The sequence below is a fragment of the Acomys minous genome, assembly GCF_964271855.1.
Source record: "Acomys minous genome assembly, chromosome: 8".
NCBI classification, from domain to species: Eukaryota; Metazoa; Chordata; class Mammalia; order Rodentia; family Muridae; genus Acomys; species Acomys minous.
This window is the reverse complement of record NC_140489.1, coordinates 57,923,382-57,940,097: the sequence shown is the minus strand read 5'-3', so window position 1 is coordinate 57,940,097 and position 16,716 is coordinate 57,923,382. Positions and strand designations below refer to the sequence as shown.

Genomic DNA, 16,716 nt, shown 5'->3' with positions numbered 1-16,716 from the left:
AATTGAACTCAGTGGTTCAAAATTCACATTTTTATTAAAAGAAAGTATTACAGAAAGTAAGAGTACATACTATATAGTAAGGATAAAAAAATTTATGATTATTTGTTTCAGGTTTCTGTGGGTATATAAAAGATGTATTTTGAATTACATGTAAAATATTGTATTTTCATGGTAGGCCATGGTAAAACAAATTGTTTAATATATAATATCCAATATAGTTCTGGAATACTGGGGGGAGGAGTTGAGACAGGGTTTCTCTGTGTAACCTTGGCTGTCCTGGACTTGCTTTGTAGATCAGGCTGGCTTTGAACTCACAGAGATTTACCTGCCTCTGCCTCCCCGAATGCTGGGATTACAGGCATGTGCTAATGTGCCCGGCCAGTTCATGAATGGTAAGTCTAAAACTAACTTAAGTCTGAAGTGTGAAAAGCCATTTAGACTATGGATTAAACTTTAATTGGCTTTTTCTCAGACTATCATTAGTTAAATGCCTAATATTGTAATTAAATCAAAATAAATTTTAATTAATAACAATTATGAAAGTATTCTATCATGATATACTTCATTATTAAAATATTAAATAGTAACAAACCTGGCAGTGCATGCATTACTACCTAGAGCTTATTAGTAATGTTTATGAATGCTGTTTGGGTGAAAATTGTGAATGCTATGAAACAATAATACCAGTCATTTCTGTCAGCACAGAGTCTCAAGCACTGTGTTTGTTACCAGGATTCAGGATACTTCCAAGAGAGCTCTTGAAAACAATTGTAATATATTCCCAGCAAAAATCTAAAAAACTCTGCTTTGATGAAGTGTCCATGACATCTGCAGTGGTTGGTTACTTTTATGGATTAAATTGTGTTCCTCCCCCCAAAACTAGGCTGAACTTCCATAACTTCTTATTATGACTTTATTTGAAGTAGGATCATTACAGAGGGAAAGAAGTCAAAATGAGGTCATTTGGGTGAGCTTTAATCAAGCATGATACGGGTTTTTATTTAAAAAAAAAAAAGGAAACTTGCACACTGAGTCAGATAGACACTGAGGAAATACATCGTGAAGACACACAGGCAGAGGACAGCCAGGTAACAGAAATGGTGCAAAAAATTGGCACCAAATGCCAACACTTTGTCTGGAAAAGATTAACAGCCAACACAGAGAGAATAGCCCACCTGACACCTGATTTCAAGTTTCGTGTGTCTGTAACTTTCTTTTCTTTATAACCATCCAGTTTGTAGTACATTGTTGCACCATTTGTAAAAAATAAAAAACAAGCAAACAAACAAAACTTCTACACTTGTAGACATCACATGTATTTGTGTGGTTAAGTTGCTTTTCCATTTGTAGTCAGTGTCTGTAGGTGAGTATACAAGTCACAAATCTGATGGTAAAGAAAAAATCTTGCTGTCCCGCATTTTGTTATTTAAATGAGTATTACAGTGATTGTACAGGTTTTCTTAATCATAGCTATCGTTAGAATCACTTAATTTAGTCAGTCACAAATAAACCCAGGTTTAGTTTCCATTACCCTCATCCAGCCGCTCACGACTGCCTCTAACTCTAGTTCCAAAGAACATGATGCCCTCTGCTCACCTCCAGGGTCACCAGAGCAAGGGTGTGCGTGCATATAAGCAGGCGCTCACACATAAAGTACAAAGATATAAACCTTTTTTTAAAAAGAATCACTTTAGAATCTACTAAATCTGCAAGTTACACAACCTTACTCTAAACAGAGTTAACAAATACTGCCTTAAAGATGTACTTTCCACATGCCTTTCTTATTGCTACCTTTTGCTATTAGCCACACACTGGTCTTGCATAAATGAGCCCCGCCTTTCAGAAGGAACCAATGGAACTGCCTTGTGTTAGAGTTAGGAAGGTATGGGATGTAGAGTCTGCAAAAAGGATGACGTCCAGACAGTGCTATTGCAATAACAACAACTCATTGGGTGTAAATATGAAACTGTTAAAAATAAAGAAGCAAACAACCAACTAATCCCAAGGACTCAGATGGTAATAAATACCATAAACTTGTATGGGTTATTGTTTATTAATTAGGAATATAATATAATATAATCAACTCATATTTCTATAAACACAAAAGAAAACATTCAAATGATTCAATATCTCAAATTTACAGGGGAAAAAACAATGGAAAACAAGGAGATTAAATGTATTGATCAAAATATGAATGGTAGTCTAAACTAAAAGAGGTCAGAAAATAAAGTTGAAAGGACATACATACAGAGAGAGAGAGAGAGAGAGAGAGAGAGAGAGAGAGAGAGAGAGAGAGAATGAAGGATCACGAAACCATAAATCCACTGGAGATCACAGCATACACATCAGAGTGCTTACTGTAAAGGCTAATATGAGAATGTCTAAGAATAGAGGAATAGGGCTAGATCCGGTGGCAGATATATAAGCCCCACACTGGGGAGGCTGAGTCGAGAAGACTGCAGTGAGTTCAAGGCCAGCTTCGACTACAGAGTAAATTCCAGATCTGCCTATGTAGTACCCTTTTCTAAAAATTAAACAAATTATTAGAGGTCAGTGAATAGAGGAGCTTACTGCCGAGCTTCTTGACGTGAATTCAGTCCCTGGAGTTGATTGTAGAAGGAGATAACCAGTTCTTACAAGTTGTCTTATGACCTCCAAACACACACACACACACACACACACACACACACACACACACACACACACACGTGCACACACACATCAAAGTAACACATCAAAGTAACAAAAATTTTAAAAGGAATAAATACTACACGAGGAGTTTGTGTCAGAAGTATCAAAAGAAGAAACCTATCCAATTACCATTCACAGAATTTCACATTGGGAAGTTCATGGGAGAAGACTCATGGGTCTATCAAAAAACAAAATCTACCAGGAACCTTCATAAAATGCTAATGCGAATACAAAGTGGTGTGGCTGCTGGACGTAAAATTACCACATGAGCAGTAGATGTGTACCCCTCAGCATATACACAGGAGATGAAAACAAGGGTTCCAGGAGGGATTGCTACACCAGTGTGCACGGCAACATTATTCTCAGTAGACACAGTCCATGTGACCATCAGCAGACAAAGAAACAGAATAATGGTAGCACTTCCCTTTCTATGTGGGGTAGGATGCTATTCAATTTGAATTTTGATGCATGCCATACGGCATGCATAAACCTTAAACTGTACTAACTCAAAACAAAGCAGAAACAAAAACAAAACTCAGCAGAGGTGGTGCGCGCCTGCAGTCTCAGCACTTGGGGGGTATAGTCAACAGTTCTAGACATTCAAGGCCACCCTCAGCTACATGACACCAGTATTGTAGGTAGCATTTTATATAAGACACCTAAAAGTAGGCAAATTCATATAAATAGAAGTTAGAATGTGCCTTTTGGACGTATCACTATACTAGAAAAGATATATCAAATGATAAGCAACTGGGAAGCCAGAAAATATTCAGACTTCAGATTCAAGGTTCGGAGTCAAGATCTCCATGATGTATACTCTAACTTGATGTCCCAGTGCCTCAAGCAGCCCCTCAACAGTCCTCCAAGATAGCTCAGCACCTGGCTGCCTGGGGAACACAAGAACAGTGGCCTCTGCGTAGAGATGGCATGTCACAGACAGCTTCTAGCAACGCCAGGATGTCCAGTGGAAGCGCTGACAGCTTTATCGTGCCTGGTGAAGTTGTCTCCATGAGTCATTGCGTAGTACGCAGAGAGCCTCTGCAGACATGTTGGGGGTTTCTCTACAGAAAGATGTGCACTACTTGCTGACTGAGGAGTATACCAACAATGGGTTAAACTGTCTGGATGCCAACTTGCTAATGCAGAGCATGATACCTTACAGTCTGTCTGGGGACCGTGTTACTGGTAGGAGAGGATGACGGGAAGGCTCTGCAGAAGGAACTGCAAAGGGAACTGCAGGAACTGGAACTGGAGGAGGCAAAGCTAGCCCAGAATATGGAGGATATGGACAGGCGCTGTGCAAGAGCAGCCGGCCGGGTGCCTTCTGGAGGGACAGCGCTAAAAGCACACTGTATTAATGTTGTAACAGCTGCAACGCAGGGAGCAACAGGGAGCGTGGAGATTTGCCTTGGTACATGCAGGCCCAGCTAGAACAGAAGATTAAGCAGCTGCACAAAAGGCTGTTGGGCATTATCAGGAACCTCATTCCCGCTCTGCCTGGGGAAAGGCTGCTTCTCACCCTGTGCAGTGCAAGCAGACTACAGTTCCTTAGGTATAACTCGTTGCCTCTGGAACCATCGCTTCTTCAGTATGACTGTGGTCATGTTGAACTGCCTTGCTCTGATCTTTGATTGATACCATATTTGACCATGTGTTCTAGAAGGTCAGTCTGAGGACTGCTCTATGTGAATTTCTGCCAAGAATTAATAAGTTTATTAAGTATATAGCAAAGCAGGTAGCTAGCAAAATATTATCAAATCTGGAATTTACCACATTCAGCAGTTATGACTGGAGTAGCCTGGCTGAAAGAACAATACAAAGCAATATTAGCAGATTGGGGGGGGGGTAACAAACTTCCAGTAGAAATACTGGGGAAACTGAGGCAGTCAGCTGGACCTCACAATTGAGATTTATCTCCATGGATGAGCTTCCCCGAGCTGTGCCTCTCCACTGCAGACACTTTAATATAGGAGACGAACAATAGCACACTCTTGGAAGCGGTTCACCTGAAAGCTGTCCTCAAGGGCATGGTGTTCATCTACATGGACTGCTTTGCTGTTTCTGTTTCTTCCCTCCCACAGCCAGGATTCCTGCCTACCCCAGGAACAAGTATTTTAGAGGATGTTTTGGAAGACACTTGGAATAAACATGCTGGGGTCCTCTCAGAGTCTGTTTTCAACAAGCCTAAACAGCACCTGGCAGTGTTCCCGTGTTCTATGCATTACTCACGCACATAGCAGTTCAAGGAAAACGCTGAGAAGGGGGTCAATGTAAAGAAGTCTCACTTGTGCTGCCTAAGGATGCCACTGAATGGACTGTTTCTCAAAAAGATGATCATACTATAAGACAGATGTGGGCATGCTTGTGATTCAAAACATGACGGTTACACAAAGTTTTAGTATAGATTCATCTTTGCCTGAGAGGAGTTAGGTTGCGTCTCCAGACTAGAACACGTGCTTGCACATGCTTTCACCCTCTCTCCCTCCATCTCTCCTTCCCTTCCCCCTGCCCCCCCTCTCCATACAGACACATATTGACATATTGTCCATAACAACCAGCACACTTTTGGCTGCCTTCCCTCTTCTTTACGTTCCCACTACCCAGATATTCAGGATGACAATTAAATTAAAGCACCAGACAATACATTTACCACAACTCCTACCTAAGAAGAGACAAAAAGATACAGAGGGAAGGGGCTGACACTGGTGATAGGAAGGGAAGGGATGGTAGGAAGAAAAGTAATGGTTTATAATTTTCTATGAAAAAATGTAGTGTAAGCCCTTCATCTTCATCTCTAAGGAACCATTAATAAATCTTTTCATTTTCTTCATGAAAAAATGAAATTAGAATATGGTTTATCAGAGACTAGGGGGAGGGGAGAATAGGAAATTTTATAATACTGATCAGAGTGGTACAACACTGTGTATTACTTACTGTCAGTGGATCAAACACTTTAAAATTGTTAAGTGACTTTGTTGTTTTACCTCAATTTTAAAAACTGCACAGAGAATCATCTGCAAGGATATTCAGAAACTTATTTTAAATTTTAAATAATGCAACATCCCTGAGATGTACGACTCTAGAAAAAAAAAAAAGAAAGAGAGAAGAAAAAATTCCTCAAAACATTTCCTCGGCTATCAGAGTCTGATTTGATTTTTTAATTAAACTTAATTAAATCTGAATTAATTAATTTTAATTTCATTTAAGGGAGGCAAATAGTATTTCTGACCTACTTAAATAGATGGTGCTTAGAAGTTCATATGTGGAATGCAAGTGATGCATACAGGGATCCAACTTCTCAAAGTTTCCTATATGATTTTTACAAAGGAAACATTCTCTTACCATAGGAGTAAACTAATATTAGTCCTATAGTTGCCAGAGAAATACGTAGCCAGATATATCTGATAATTTATTAATTGTGTCTAGCCAGGCTCACACTAAAATGCCCCTTCAGCTGTTCTAATAGATTTACATATACACAGACATATGTGTGCATACTTATATTGTCATGTTAAAGGACATTATTGACAACTGAGAAAATGTGTTCTAAAACTTTAGAGCCCCAGGGTACTTGGCTAAAGCCAGAAGTAAGAATGCATCCTAGGAGTGTGTACTACAGAGCCGCCTCTGCTTCCAGCTCAATAGCAACACTAAACAGGAGAAAAGAACTAGCACTAGTTTTATTTTAGGTAAAAATTGTTTATGACTTCTATTATCCTTTTCTTTCTGGTTTTACCAATTAGTGATTCTTAATTCTTGAAGTGTTTTTTTTTTCTAAAAATCATTTTCTTTGGTTGAGTTTCAAGGAAAGTCTTTGTAGCTATAATCATTACTTTTCTTTGTATAGAAATAAATGTTTGAGGTGTTATTTGGAGTTTTAGAAAATTTAAATGCTAGGAAGGCCGGCCCTTCTTTCCCTTTGGCAGAGAAAAAGGTAGGACCAGTGAGGCGAACTGACGGGATACTAAGCTTAACATTGCACATGGCAGCTCTTCCCCATAAAGCCAACAAGTGGCAGGAAGGAGAGATGAACATATAAGCGATGCCAATTGTAAAGTACTTGAACCTAGTTATTGCTGTGCAAAAGTGCTGCATCTCATTGCAGCAGCTGGGTTAGTCTGACTAAACAGCCTCATGAGGAGGGATCCTAAACTTGGAGGGATTGGCTTGTTCTCTAATGGTTTCCTCTTGCCGTGGACCTGCAGGGCTGCATTCCTTAGCTCAAGAGCCATAAGAAAAATTGCTCTTGTGATTGCGGGAGGCCTGCATGTCAGTACTTTCTAGTGCCTCCCTCTGTTTCCTTTTAGTTAAAAAAAAGTGAAAATTTAACACCTAGTCATGAATTGGATCCTCTTGTTTGTCTGTAGGTAGTTAGGGCTTAATAAGTTTATTTATCATAATAATAACAAGATGGTTTAATTTTTAATTAAACCATGGAGTTTTAATGTCATTCAGAACATGATAAATTCATATCACAGCATATGTGGGGACTGGATCATATTTATTTTATGGTAATGTCTTTATATGAGTCAACACATTTTTTAAACATTTATTCATTTACTTTTACGTATATGAGTGCCCTATCTGCATGTACAACTGGATGGCAGAAAAGGGCATCAGATCCCAGTTGTGAGCCATCATGTGGTTGCTGAGAACTGAACTCAGTACGAGACAGTGCCCTTAACTGCTGAGCCATCTCCCCAGCCCTCAACACGTCTTTTTAATAATTATAGTATTATGTGTTTCAACATAGTGGAAAGTGGACAAAGTTTGAACCTTTCTTAATGGGTTTGTGGCATACATTTCAAAATTGTAGAAGTCATAAAAGCTGAGATTATATATAATAAAACCCAAAAGAAGCTTCCTCCTGCAACAGATAGGAACAAATACAGAGACCCACAGCCAGACCCTATACAGAGTGAAATACCTTGAAATACCCCACCCTAAATAAGATGTCTCCATCAAACCCCTGTCCTTAGGGCTCAGGACCTCTGTAGAAGAGGAGGCAGAAAGCATGTAAGACACAGAGGGGATGAAGGACACCACGGAGCATAGGCCCTATAAATCAACAGGATCAACACATATGATCTCACAGAAACTACAGCAGCATGCACAGGGCATGCCTGGGTCTGCACCAGTTGGGGCCCGAGAGCTGAGAGGAGACATGGGCTTGCCCTCATCCCTTACCTCGAAGTTATCTCCAATTGATGACCACTTGCAAGTGAAAATTTAGTTTTCTCCAGAGAAGTCTCACTGGGGAAATAAACCACTCTTAAGGGTAGGCTGCCTGCCCAGCAGTAGATGGCCAAAAGAGGTTTCTTGTCTCATAATGCCATGTTAGGGCTTTTTCTTTTTAAAAATATTACCTTTTTTAATTCTCTCTTTTTACATTACAGTTCCTTTGTGTGTATATTATGGCTTCCGGTTTTGTGTTTGTATGTTATTCCAGAGTTTGTGAATGAGTTGGTCTCTGAGTCTGTACCTGTTTCTTGTGCCTTTTCTTGGGTTCTTTTTCTTTTGTTTGCTTTATCCTATTCCAATGCAATGTTTGCTTTATTTTAATCTTACTTTATTATTATCTCTTAGGGACTGTGTGTTCTCTAATGAGGGTGGATCCGGATGGGGTAGGAGTGAGGAAGTACTGAGAAGAACAGAGGGAGAGAAACTAATCAGGATGTATTTTATGAAAAACGTTAGCCTGGCGTAGTGGTGCACACCTTTGATCTCAGCACTCAGGGAAGTAGAGGCAGGCAGATCGCTGTGAGTTTGAGGCCAGCCTGGTCTACCAAGTGAGTCCAGGATAGCCCTGGCTGCACACAAACTCTGCTTCCAAAAAACAAAACAAACAAAAAGTCTATTTTCAATAAAAGGAAAAACATACTCAAAGAGAATAAAATTTTTAATTTTTATACATATACATCTCATCCACCTTATGTGAACTACGTAGCTTTGTAGTTCATATACATATATGTACATATTCATATAAGCAGTGCCTGGAGCGGGTAATTTATACTGGTCAGGAACTTGGCAGTGGCCGCTGGTGAGGGAATTGATGTGTTATTATTCCATAGCAAATGGCATAAAGATGAGATGGGATGGGAATGAGCATAGAAGTGCGACTTGCTTTACGTGAAGAGATACACAACCCCAAAGACACTACCAAGTGTAGAATATTAATAATGGTACTTACATGATTTCATAACCTTTTTCTTTTTTTTAAGATTTATGCTTGCCTGGCACCTGTGAAGCCTCAAAGAGAGTGTTGGGTCTCTTGGAATTGTAGATACAGGCAGCTGTGTGCTGCCATGTGGGACCTAGGAACTGTGCCCAGGTCCTCAGAGGAACAGCCAGTGATACCGCTGAGCTATCTCTCCAGCCCACAACTGTTTTCTCTCTTAGGACACAGGACAACTAATAAGTACAGAAATAATTTTATCTTTTCTAACTTTGTATGCAAGAAGGATATGTTTTACACTACCAATTTTCACGATTTTTTCTTTGCACTCTACTACACAATATAAGGCTAAATGTAATTGTTTTTATCTCTCAGGTACTATTTGTTATTCTATAGAATGACTCTACCTTCTTTAAGAGGATCTTACAAAATGTTTTGTCATTAATGGTTGTGCCCACCAAGGACAAGGAACTAGTGTTAAAATGGATTTGCCAACTGGGTTCAGTGGTGCACACCTGTAATCCGAGCATGAGGAGACAGAGGCAGGTGGATTGCTCTGAGTTTGAGGCCATCTTGGTCTACAAAGCAAGTCCAGGACAGCCAAGGCTACACAGCGAAACCCAGTTTCAGAGAAAAAAGAAGAAAAAAATGGGTTTGCTAATTGTAGTTTGTGGGTTTTACATTTTATAAGCATTAGTTTTATCCATTCAGGAGATTTATATTTTATATTTTGTTAAATAAATGGACAATTCCTACCCTAACACTCATAAGCACGTGTTCTTGGTTCTACGCGTGCTCCTACACAGGCATTCTTTATCATCTCTTTAAGCTTTCCGGGTATTCGCTGACCATTCATTCTACCTGCACAGTGTGTACTTAGAGCACATTCTCCCCTTTATCCTGCGTTGTCCTCTTCCGCCTCGCGTAGAAGTCATTCTTCCCAACAAGTCCCCCACTTATCTCCATGGATGTTTGCTTGTTTGCTTTGGTTTGGTTTGGTGCCCCACTGCATTTACTTAGGACTGCCTGTATGAGCATGAGGAAGAGGAAGGGCAATTTACCAGAGGCTGCCATTGAGAACTACAATTTCCCATATCCTAGCAACCATTAGTTGCCTATAGCTCCTTGAAAAGGGATGGGGCCCTTGGGGTCCCCTCCCCTCCATAATGGAATGTTGAAGGACCCAGCCTTGTGCACATAGCCACTGTTGCTATAGGGTTTATGAGTAGAACAGCCACGCCATTTCTAGAACCAACTTTCTATAAGATACTTCCCCACCCACTGACTTTTACATTTTTTCCACTCTCTCTTCTGCAGTGTTCTATCTGCTCAGATTTTACACACACACACACACACACACACACACACACACACACACACACACACACACACTGTTTAGGGCTGAGCACCCAAAGCCATGGATTTTCATGGTTTCCACCAGATAGTAGTAGCTGCTTGCAGTGGTCAATGGTAAATTTATATATGTTCTTTAATCCTATTTTGCTAGATTTTACCCTACAGTCACAGCCATGGCTTCCTTCTACCAAAAATGGCATGAGAAATGTTATGTTCTAGTATTTCTTGCTACTATACAGTTGTCGCCATTCCTTGTCCCTTCTATACTGATGAAACATTTTCTTCAACCTCTCACTCAGCCATCAGTAATATTTAGCAATAGTACATTATACACACATTTTACATAACATACATAAATGTCTAGAGATTTCACAACCTGCTTTTGATTTAGAATTTCATCAGTTTTGTTTTTTAAATATTTTATTTTTTGAGATTGTCATATAATTTTTTTGATATTTTATTTATTTTATCTGTATGAGTATTTGCCTAAATGTGTGTGTGTGTGTGTGTGTGTGTGCACCATGTGCATGCAGTGTCCATGGAGACAAGAAGAGTATTAGATTCCCTAGGACTGTCCTTATAGACACTTTTCAACCACCATGTAGGTACTGGGAATTGAACACACATCCTCTAGAAGAGGAGGCAGTGCTCTTAACCACTGACCCAATTCTACAGAAACTGTCTTCCTGTGACATTCATTTCATTTGTTTTATTGATGTGCTGCCTACCACATAATATATAGTTAAAACATGTGTTATATAGAATTGACTACCAAATTACACACTTATGAATGATTTACAATATGCTTCATAGGTGCAACAAATGCTTTCTTGGTGTAATATTTTCAGCTATTTATTCTGGAATACCTCATCTACTTATCTAATTCTCACTGAGCCTTCACAGTACCGTTATTTTTACTGAGTTTAAATACCACCTCTTGTGCTAATCTTTCTCTGGTCTTTTCTAGAAGTGGCTACTGTCAGGAGCCTCTGAAAAGCAGGTTTCTCTGTTGGTGTGAATAAGTCTCTTCTAATCAGAACAGAGAAACCTGCTTTTCAGAGGCTCCTGACAGTAACCACTTCTAAAACACACAAGCAACTAGAGTGGCATTGACCAAAGATCTGGGTCTTTTATTTGGGTGGATAATCCAGCTCCCAGAAGCCACTGGTTATTGAATGAAAATCCCCAGTGCCAGGGGCTGGCTGCCTCCCTACAAGTTGTTGGTTGGGGAACCTCCAGAAGTCCCCAAAATAAGGCAGTCAGTGGCCACTGCTCTCAGTTGCCACCAGCACTAGATATCAAGACCATATTGCTGAAGATAACCATACGTCTTAGCAGCAGAAGACAGAGAAGTCAAGCTGGAGTAGGGTTGGGAGCTCCCTTTCTCCTGGCTAGCCTTCATACTGCCAGAAGGTGCTGCTGAGGGATAAGTGCCATTAACAATGTTATGTAGATGTATGCAGCAATACCAACCAGGCAAAATGGGTCCACGGCTGCAATAAAGACAAGCCTGTTATGAGTGTGACCCACTATTTCACATTTGGATTTGGTGTCCATACAGCTAAGAATTTACTTCTGGTTATTAAATGTCTTAGATAGGAGTTCTATTGCTGTGACAAAACAGCATGACCAGAAAGCAAGTTGGAAAGGAAAGGGTTTATTTGGCTTACACTTCCAGGTCGTAGTCCATCCATCATTGGAGGAAGTCAGGACAGGGACTCAGGCAGGGATGGAACCTAGAGGAGCTGATGCAGAGGCCATGAAGGGTGCTGCTTATTGGCTTGTTACCCATGGCTTGTTCAGCCTGCTCTCTTACAGAACCCAGGACCACCATCCCAGGGACAGCACCACCACAATGGGCTGGACCCTCCCCCATTGATCACTAATTGAGAAAATTCCCTATAACTGAATCTCATGGAGACTTTTCCTCAACAGAGGCTCCTTTCTCTATGATGACTTTAGCTTGTGCCAATTTGGCATAGGAAACCAGATGATGATGATGATGATGATGATGATGATGATGATGATGATGATGATGATAAATGAAAAGTTCAAATGTTATGACCAGAAATGATAATAGAAACATATAATTTATCTGTCCCTTGTAAAACATCATTTAGTACAGTTAGATTTTTATCATATGTGAAATACAAGTATTTCATTTATTTTTCATTTATAGAACATGTGTACACTAAAATGTTTATTAACTAGTTAAAATTTGACAAATGGAATTAATAGCTAATGGCTGGGATTCTTAAAGAACACTTGATTATTAATTTCCAAAGCAGTGACTCACACTGGTAGCACACAGCACAAAGATATAATAAACTGACATCTGTAAGCTACCATTGGTGTGTATAAACTTTCTAATGCTACTGCTATCATGAGGAGCTAAGTCAGTATCAACAGAATGTGGACAGTGGTCCAGCAATACTTTTGAGAGCTGTGAGGATTAGCAGTGCCACCAGACATCCTAGGCTTTGCATCGTGCTTTTGCCTTGGGCTCTATGACATGGATGTCTCCAGAAAGATAAATGTTTACTTGTAATTAAATGTGTAAGTGTTCTAGATCCTGCTACAAATGATATAATTTGCTTCTCTTTAAATCATAAAGTACTTGTTCTAGAGTGAACACTGGTGTTAATAAATATTCATTAGTCAAAACGGATTTAATTGTTTTCCCATAATGGCAAACAAAAAACGGATCATGTTAAGTGAGATAAACATAGTTATTGTGTGCCACTTAAAAGATCAGACACTTTAGGGTTTCACTTGCTGTCATGTTTTTAATTTTTAGGTGGTATACATTATGTCCTCCTTTGATGTTTATAAGGATTCCTGGCTGTTAGTACTCTATTACTAAAGTAGCAGTGATTCCCTTGATGGTTTTTAAACCTTCCAGGCTCTGACTGAAGCCACAAATACACAATATGCCGTTGCTCTATAAAACATGAGGTTCAAAAGCATACACATTTATAAATTTGATTTTATTAGATATTAGTCTAAATAATATTAGTTTTTTTCAAAAAATTTTGTTCAAAATACCTAATTTCCTAAACATCAATTGTACGAGACAAGGTAAGAATTGATGGTCTAGGAAGCTGCACCCTAATATCCCTAGAATCTGACATAAAGATGATGTCACAGTCTGCTGCCGTAAGTTGATGTTTGCTCATCTTTTTATTGGTAAAAATTTTGCTTTGAATTCATTCTTTTCATATGGTATAATGTTTTAATTCAAAACTAATACTACAGTAAGACAGATGGTGCATGTTCTTTCTAGAAAATGACCTTTGGCAAGTAATTAACCTCTCAAAGCCTCAATTTCCTGACATGTAAAATAGAAATTCTACTTATCCTGCCTCACTGTCAAGAATAATCAAATGAAAGGCCACATCTGTAACATGCTCTGCGGTACCTGGGTAGTAGAACAGACAGGTGAGCTACCATCAGGAGGTGACATCAAGTTTAGAGTGCTGTTATTAACTTTTCCTTTAAAATCTGGTCATTGACATCAGAGGTTTGAGCTGGAGGGGTGTTTTTGTTTTATTCTGTGTAGATTTTTCTTTTCTTCTTCTTCTTCTTCTTCTTCTTCTTCTTCTTCTTCTTCTTCTTCTTCTTCTTCTTCTTCTTCTTCTTCTTCTTCTCCTACTCCTCCTCCTCCTCCTCCTCCTCCTCCTCCTTCTTCTTCTTAACTATTTTTGTGCCTGAATGCAGTATTTATGACAAGAGTATGGAATCGCTGGATTTTTCTTTTGGAGCAAATTTTTACTGAAATTAGATTTGTTTCTTTTTCTCGTTGTGCAAGTTAAGACTCTTGAGTCTGCAGAGATGGTCACTGGGTAAAATGCTGAATTTAGCTGAATTTAGCACCTCAGAGGCCATGTGAATAAGCAAGTTGTTTTGCTGTGTGTCTGTGATACCAGCACTGGGGTAGGAGTAGAGGCAGGGAGAGCCCTGGGATGTGCTGGCCAGCCTTCCTAGCCAAAACAGAGTTCAAGTTCAGTAAAAATCCTATCTCAAAAATGAAAGTGCAGAGTAACAGACACAAACATCAACCTCTAGCCTTCACACACACACACACAGACACACACATACACACACACAAATACAAATACAAATTTATTCATGGGTTGGGAAGGCACAAAAATGTAACATCAGTAGAAGAAAAGAGGGCATAAGGAAAATCATCAAAAACAATTTAAATGTCATAGTGAAGTTGAATATCTTGTATGCTATTTTAAATAAATAAGTAATCTCATCAGAAAGAGTTTTTAAGCCAAAAAGATACAGATTTGATCAAAATGGTGTCCTGAACTCAGATTTACCCTTTTGTAGTTTCCAGTTTATTCTCATGAGTTCTTTTCTTACAAGGAATGCTCAGAAATCTGTTGGAAAGTATCTATTTAGTAATGTTTATCCTTTTTTCTGTTTTTTCAAACCTGTGACCCATCAGCTTTCTTGTGACTTTCATTTTTCCTCTAGAAAGATTAATTTTGTGTTTGTTTTTTAAAATGCATTTATTCCCTTTACATCCCCATAGTAACTTTCTCCCTCTTCTTCTCTGGATCCCTCCCTCCCTCTCTCTTCTCCCATCCCCAATCCCCTACTCCTCAGAAAAGGGGCGATGCCCTCCACCAACCCACCCCAGCATATCAAGGTGAATCAAGACTGAGAGCAACCTCTTCCTATGGCCTGGCAAGGCAGACCCACCAAGGAGAAGTAGTGATCAAAAGCTGAGAGTCCATGTCAGAGACAGCCTCGCTCCCTTACTAAAGGAGGACCCACATGAAGCCTGGACTGCCCATGGGCCGCATCTTTGTAGCAGACCTAGGTCCATGCGTGGTCCGTGGCTGCTGCTTCAGACACACAGGCTCCTCTGGGCCCTAGTTAGTTGGCTCTGTTGGTCTTCTTGTAGACCCCTTATCAGCTCCGGGTCCTTTTATCCTTCCCCCACCCCCACTTTTCCACTAGACCCCCTATGCTTCGCCCAATGTTTGTCTGTGAGTCCCAGCATCTGTTTCGAACCACTGCTGGGTGAAGCCTCTCAGAGGACATTTATCCTTTTCAAAATATCAAAAAAGTCTCCATGGATTTCACCATCAATATTTTCAACTCTCACTACCTTGTACCTTACAAGAATTGTCTGGTGTTATCCCTTCTGCATCCTTGTGAGACATCATCCCTTTCACAGATGGGAAAACAGAGTGACATAGAGGTGAAGTAGTGTACCTTAGATCACAGCAGGGCCAGAGATAAAAACATCAACATTACCTAATTCATCTGATAACCTGGATATTCACTGTACCTACCCCCACCTCCTTAATACCCCTGAGGCAAAGCTGGGACTTTAGCACTATCTTCCTGATTTGGCTCTGCTTGATATGTTTATTGCACAAAACATACCACTAAGACCATACTAAAGACGGGTTAAGCCTTTAAAAGAGCACGACCTGCTTTAGAGTTTAGCTGTCTTTGTCTGTGTTCAACTAAACTGTACAAATTATAACCGCAGTCGGTGTCTGGATTTATAAATAGACTACCCCTGAATATTCTTTTGAGAACTTTTAAGCTCTAGCATTAGATCATGTGTCAGGCTACAGAAAGGAAATACTAGTCCTGACAGTAATTTTATCCATGCACTCATAATACTTTAGTTTTATTAGTAGGTTATAGTATTACTTTGTTGTTTTATCAGTGTTCTAGCATAATTACTACTATAACAGTAACCATATTAAGAAGTAATCATTAACCAGATAGGCCATCAGCTCTGAAGGATTCATTAAGAGCTGAGGACTCTGGGAGCCTGTGAACAATAGAGTATCACAGGAAAAGATGGAATCGCTGTTCTCAGAGAAGTTGGAATTATTCAAAAGGAAAATGTATATTCAAAACCAGCAAATATTATCACTTACTGTTAAGTGAAATTATCAGACATTCTCAAGTGACAGGAAAAAAAATGATCATTTAAGCTGGAATAAAGTTTTAGAGGGTGTCTGGGAATTAAGATATGACTGGATCCTATGAGAGGATGTTGTGCTCTGGAAGCCAAAGTTAAAGAGATTGTAACTGGCATAGTGTATCGCATCAGGAATTGGGAGGAATTCACAGGAATTTTAATGCCAACATGCACTTAATTTTGTGGGGAGGCAGGAGGGTTGAGACAGGGCTTCTCTGTTTAGCTTTGGCTGTCATGGACTTACTTTGTAGGCCAGGGTAGCCTCGAACTCACAGCGATCCACTTACCTCTGCCTCCCAAGTGCTGAGATTAAAGGTGTGCACCACCACCCATTGGCCATGCACTTAATTTTTAAGCTTGTGCACCCTTGAGTGCTTTAGGACATGGGGTGAATTGCTTAAATGTTTAACAATGTAAATTATACCCAATTTTTCTGTAATATAAAAATGTTGGTGGGATTTTAAAATGCAAATAAAATTTTGAACAGCTTGCTGAAGAGTGCGGAGTTTCTGGGTGTACAATTCAAAGGTGCAGT

At 39.6% G+C, this 16,716-nt stretch overlaps 1 protein-coding gene across 8 annotated transcripts in view; it reads left to right on the top strand.

The window, feature by feature from the left end:
* MIPOL1 (mirror-image polydactyly 1) overlaps positions 1-16,716 on the top strand; it is a 264,768-nt gene that overhangs the window by 180,276 nt on the left and 67,776 nt on the right. Inside the window, exon 10 of one of the 8 annotated variants that reach the window (XM_084791655.1) lies at positions 14,840-15,103. The exons of the other annotated variants lie outside the window; for them this stretch is intronic. Within the exon in view, the coding sequence (XP_084647781.1) occupies positions 14,840-14,897 (58 nt within the window). The 3' untranslated portion in view covers positions 14,898-15,103. Of the gene's footprint in view, positions 1-14,839; positions 15,104-16,716 lie in introns of those variants that run through there. 8 annotated transcript variants of the gene reach the window in all.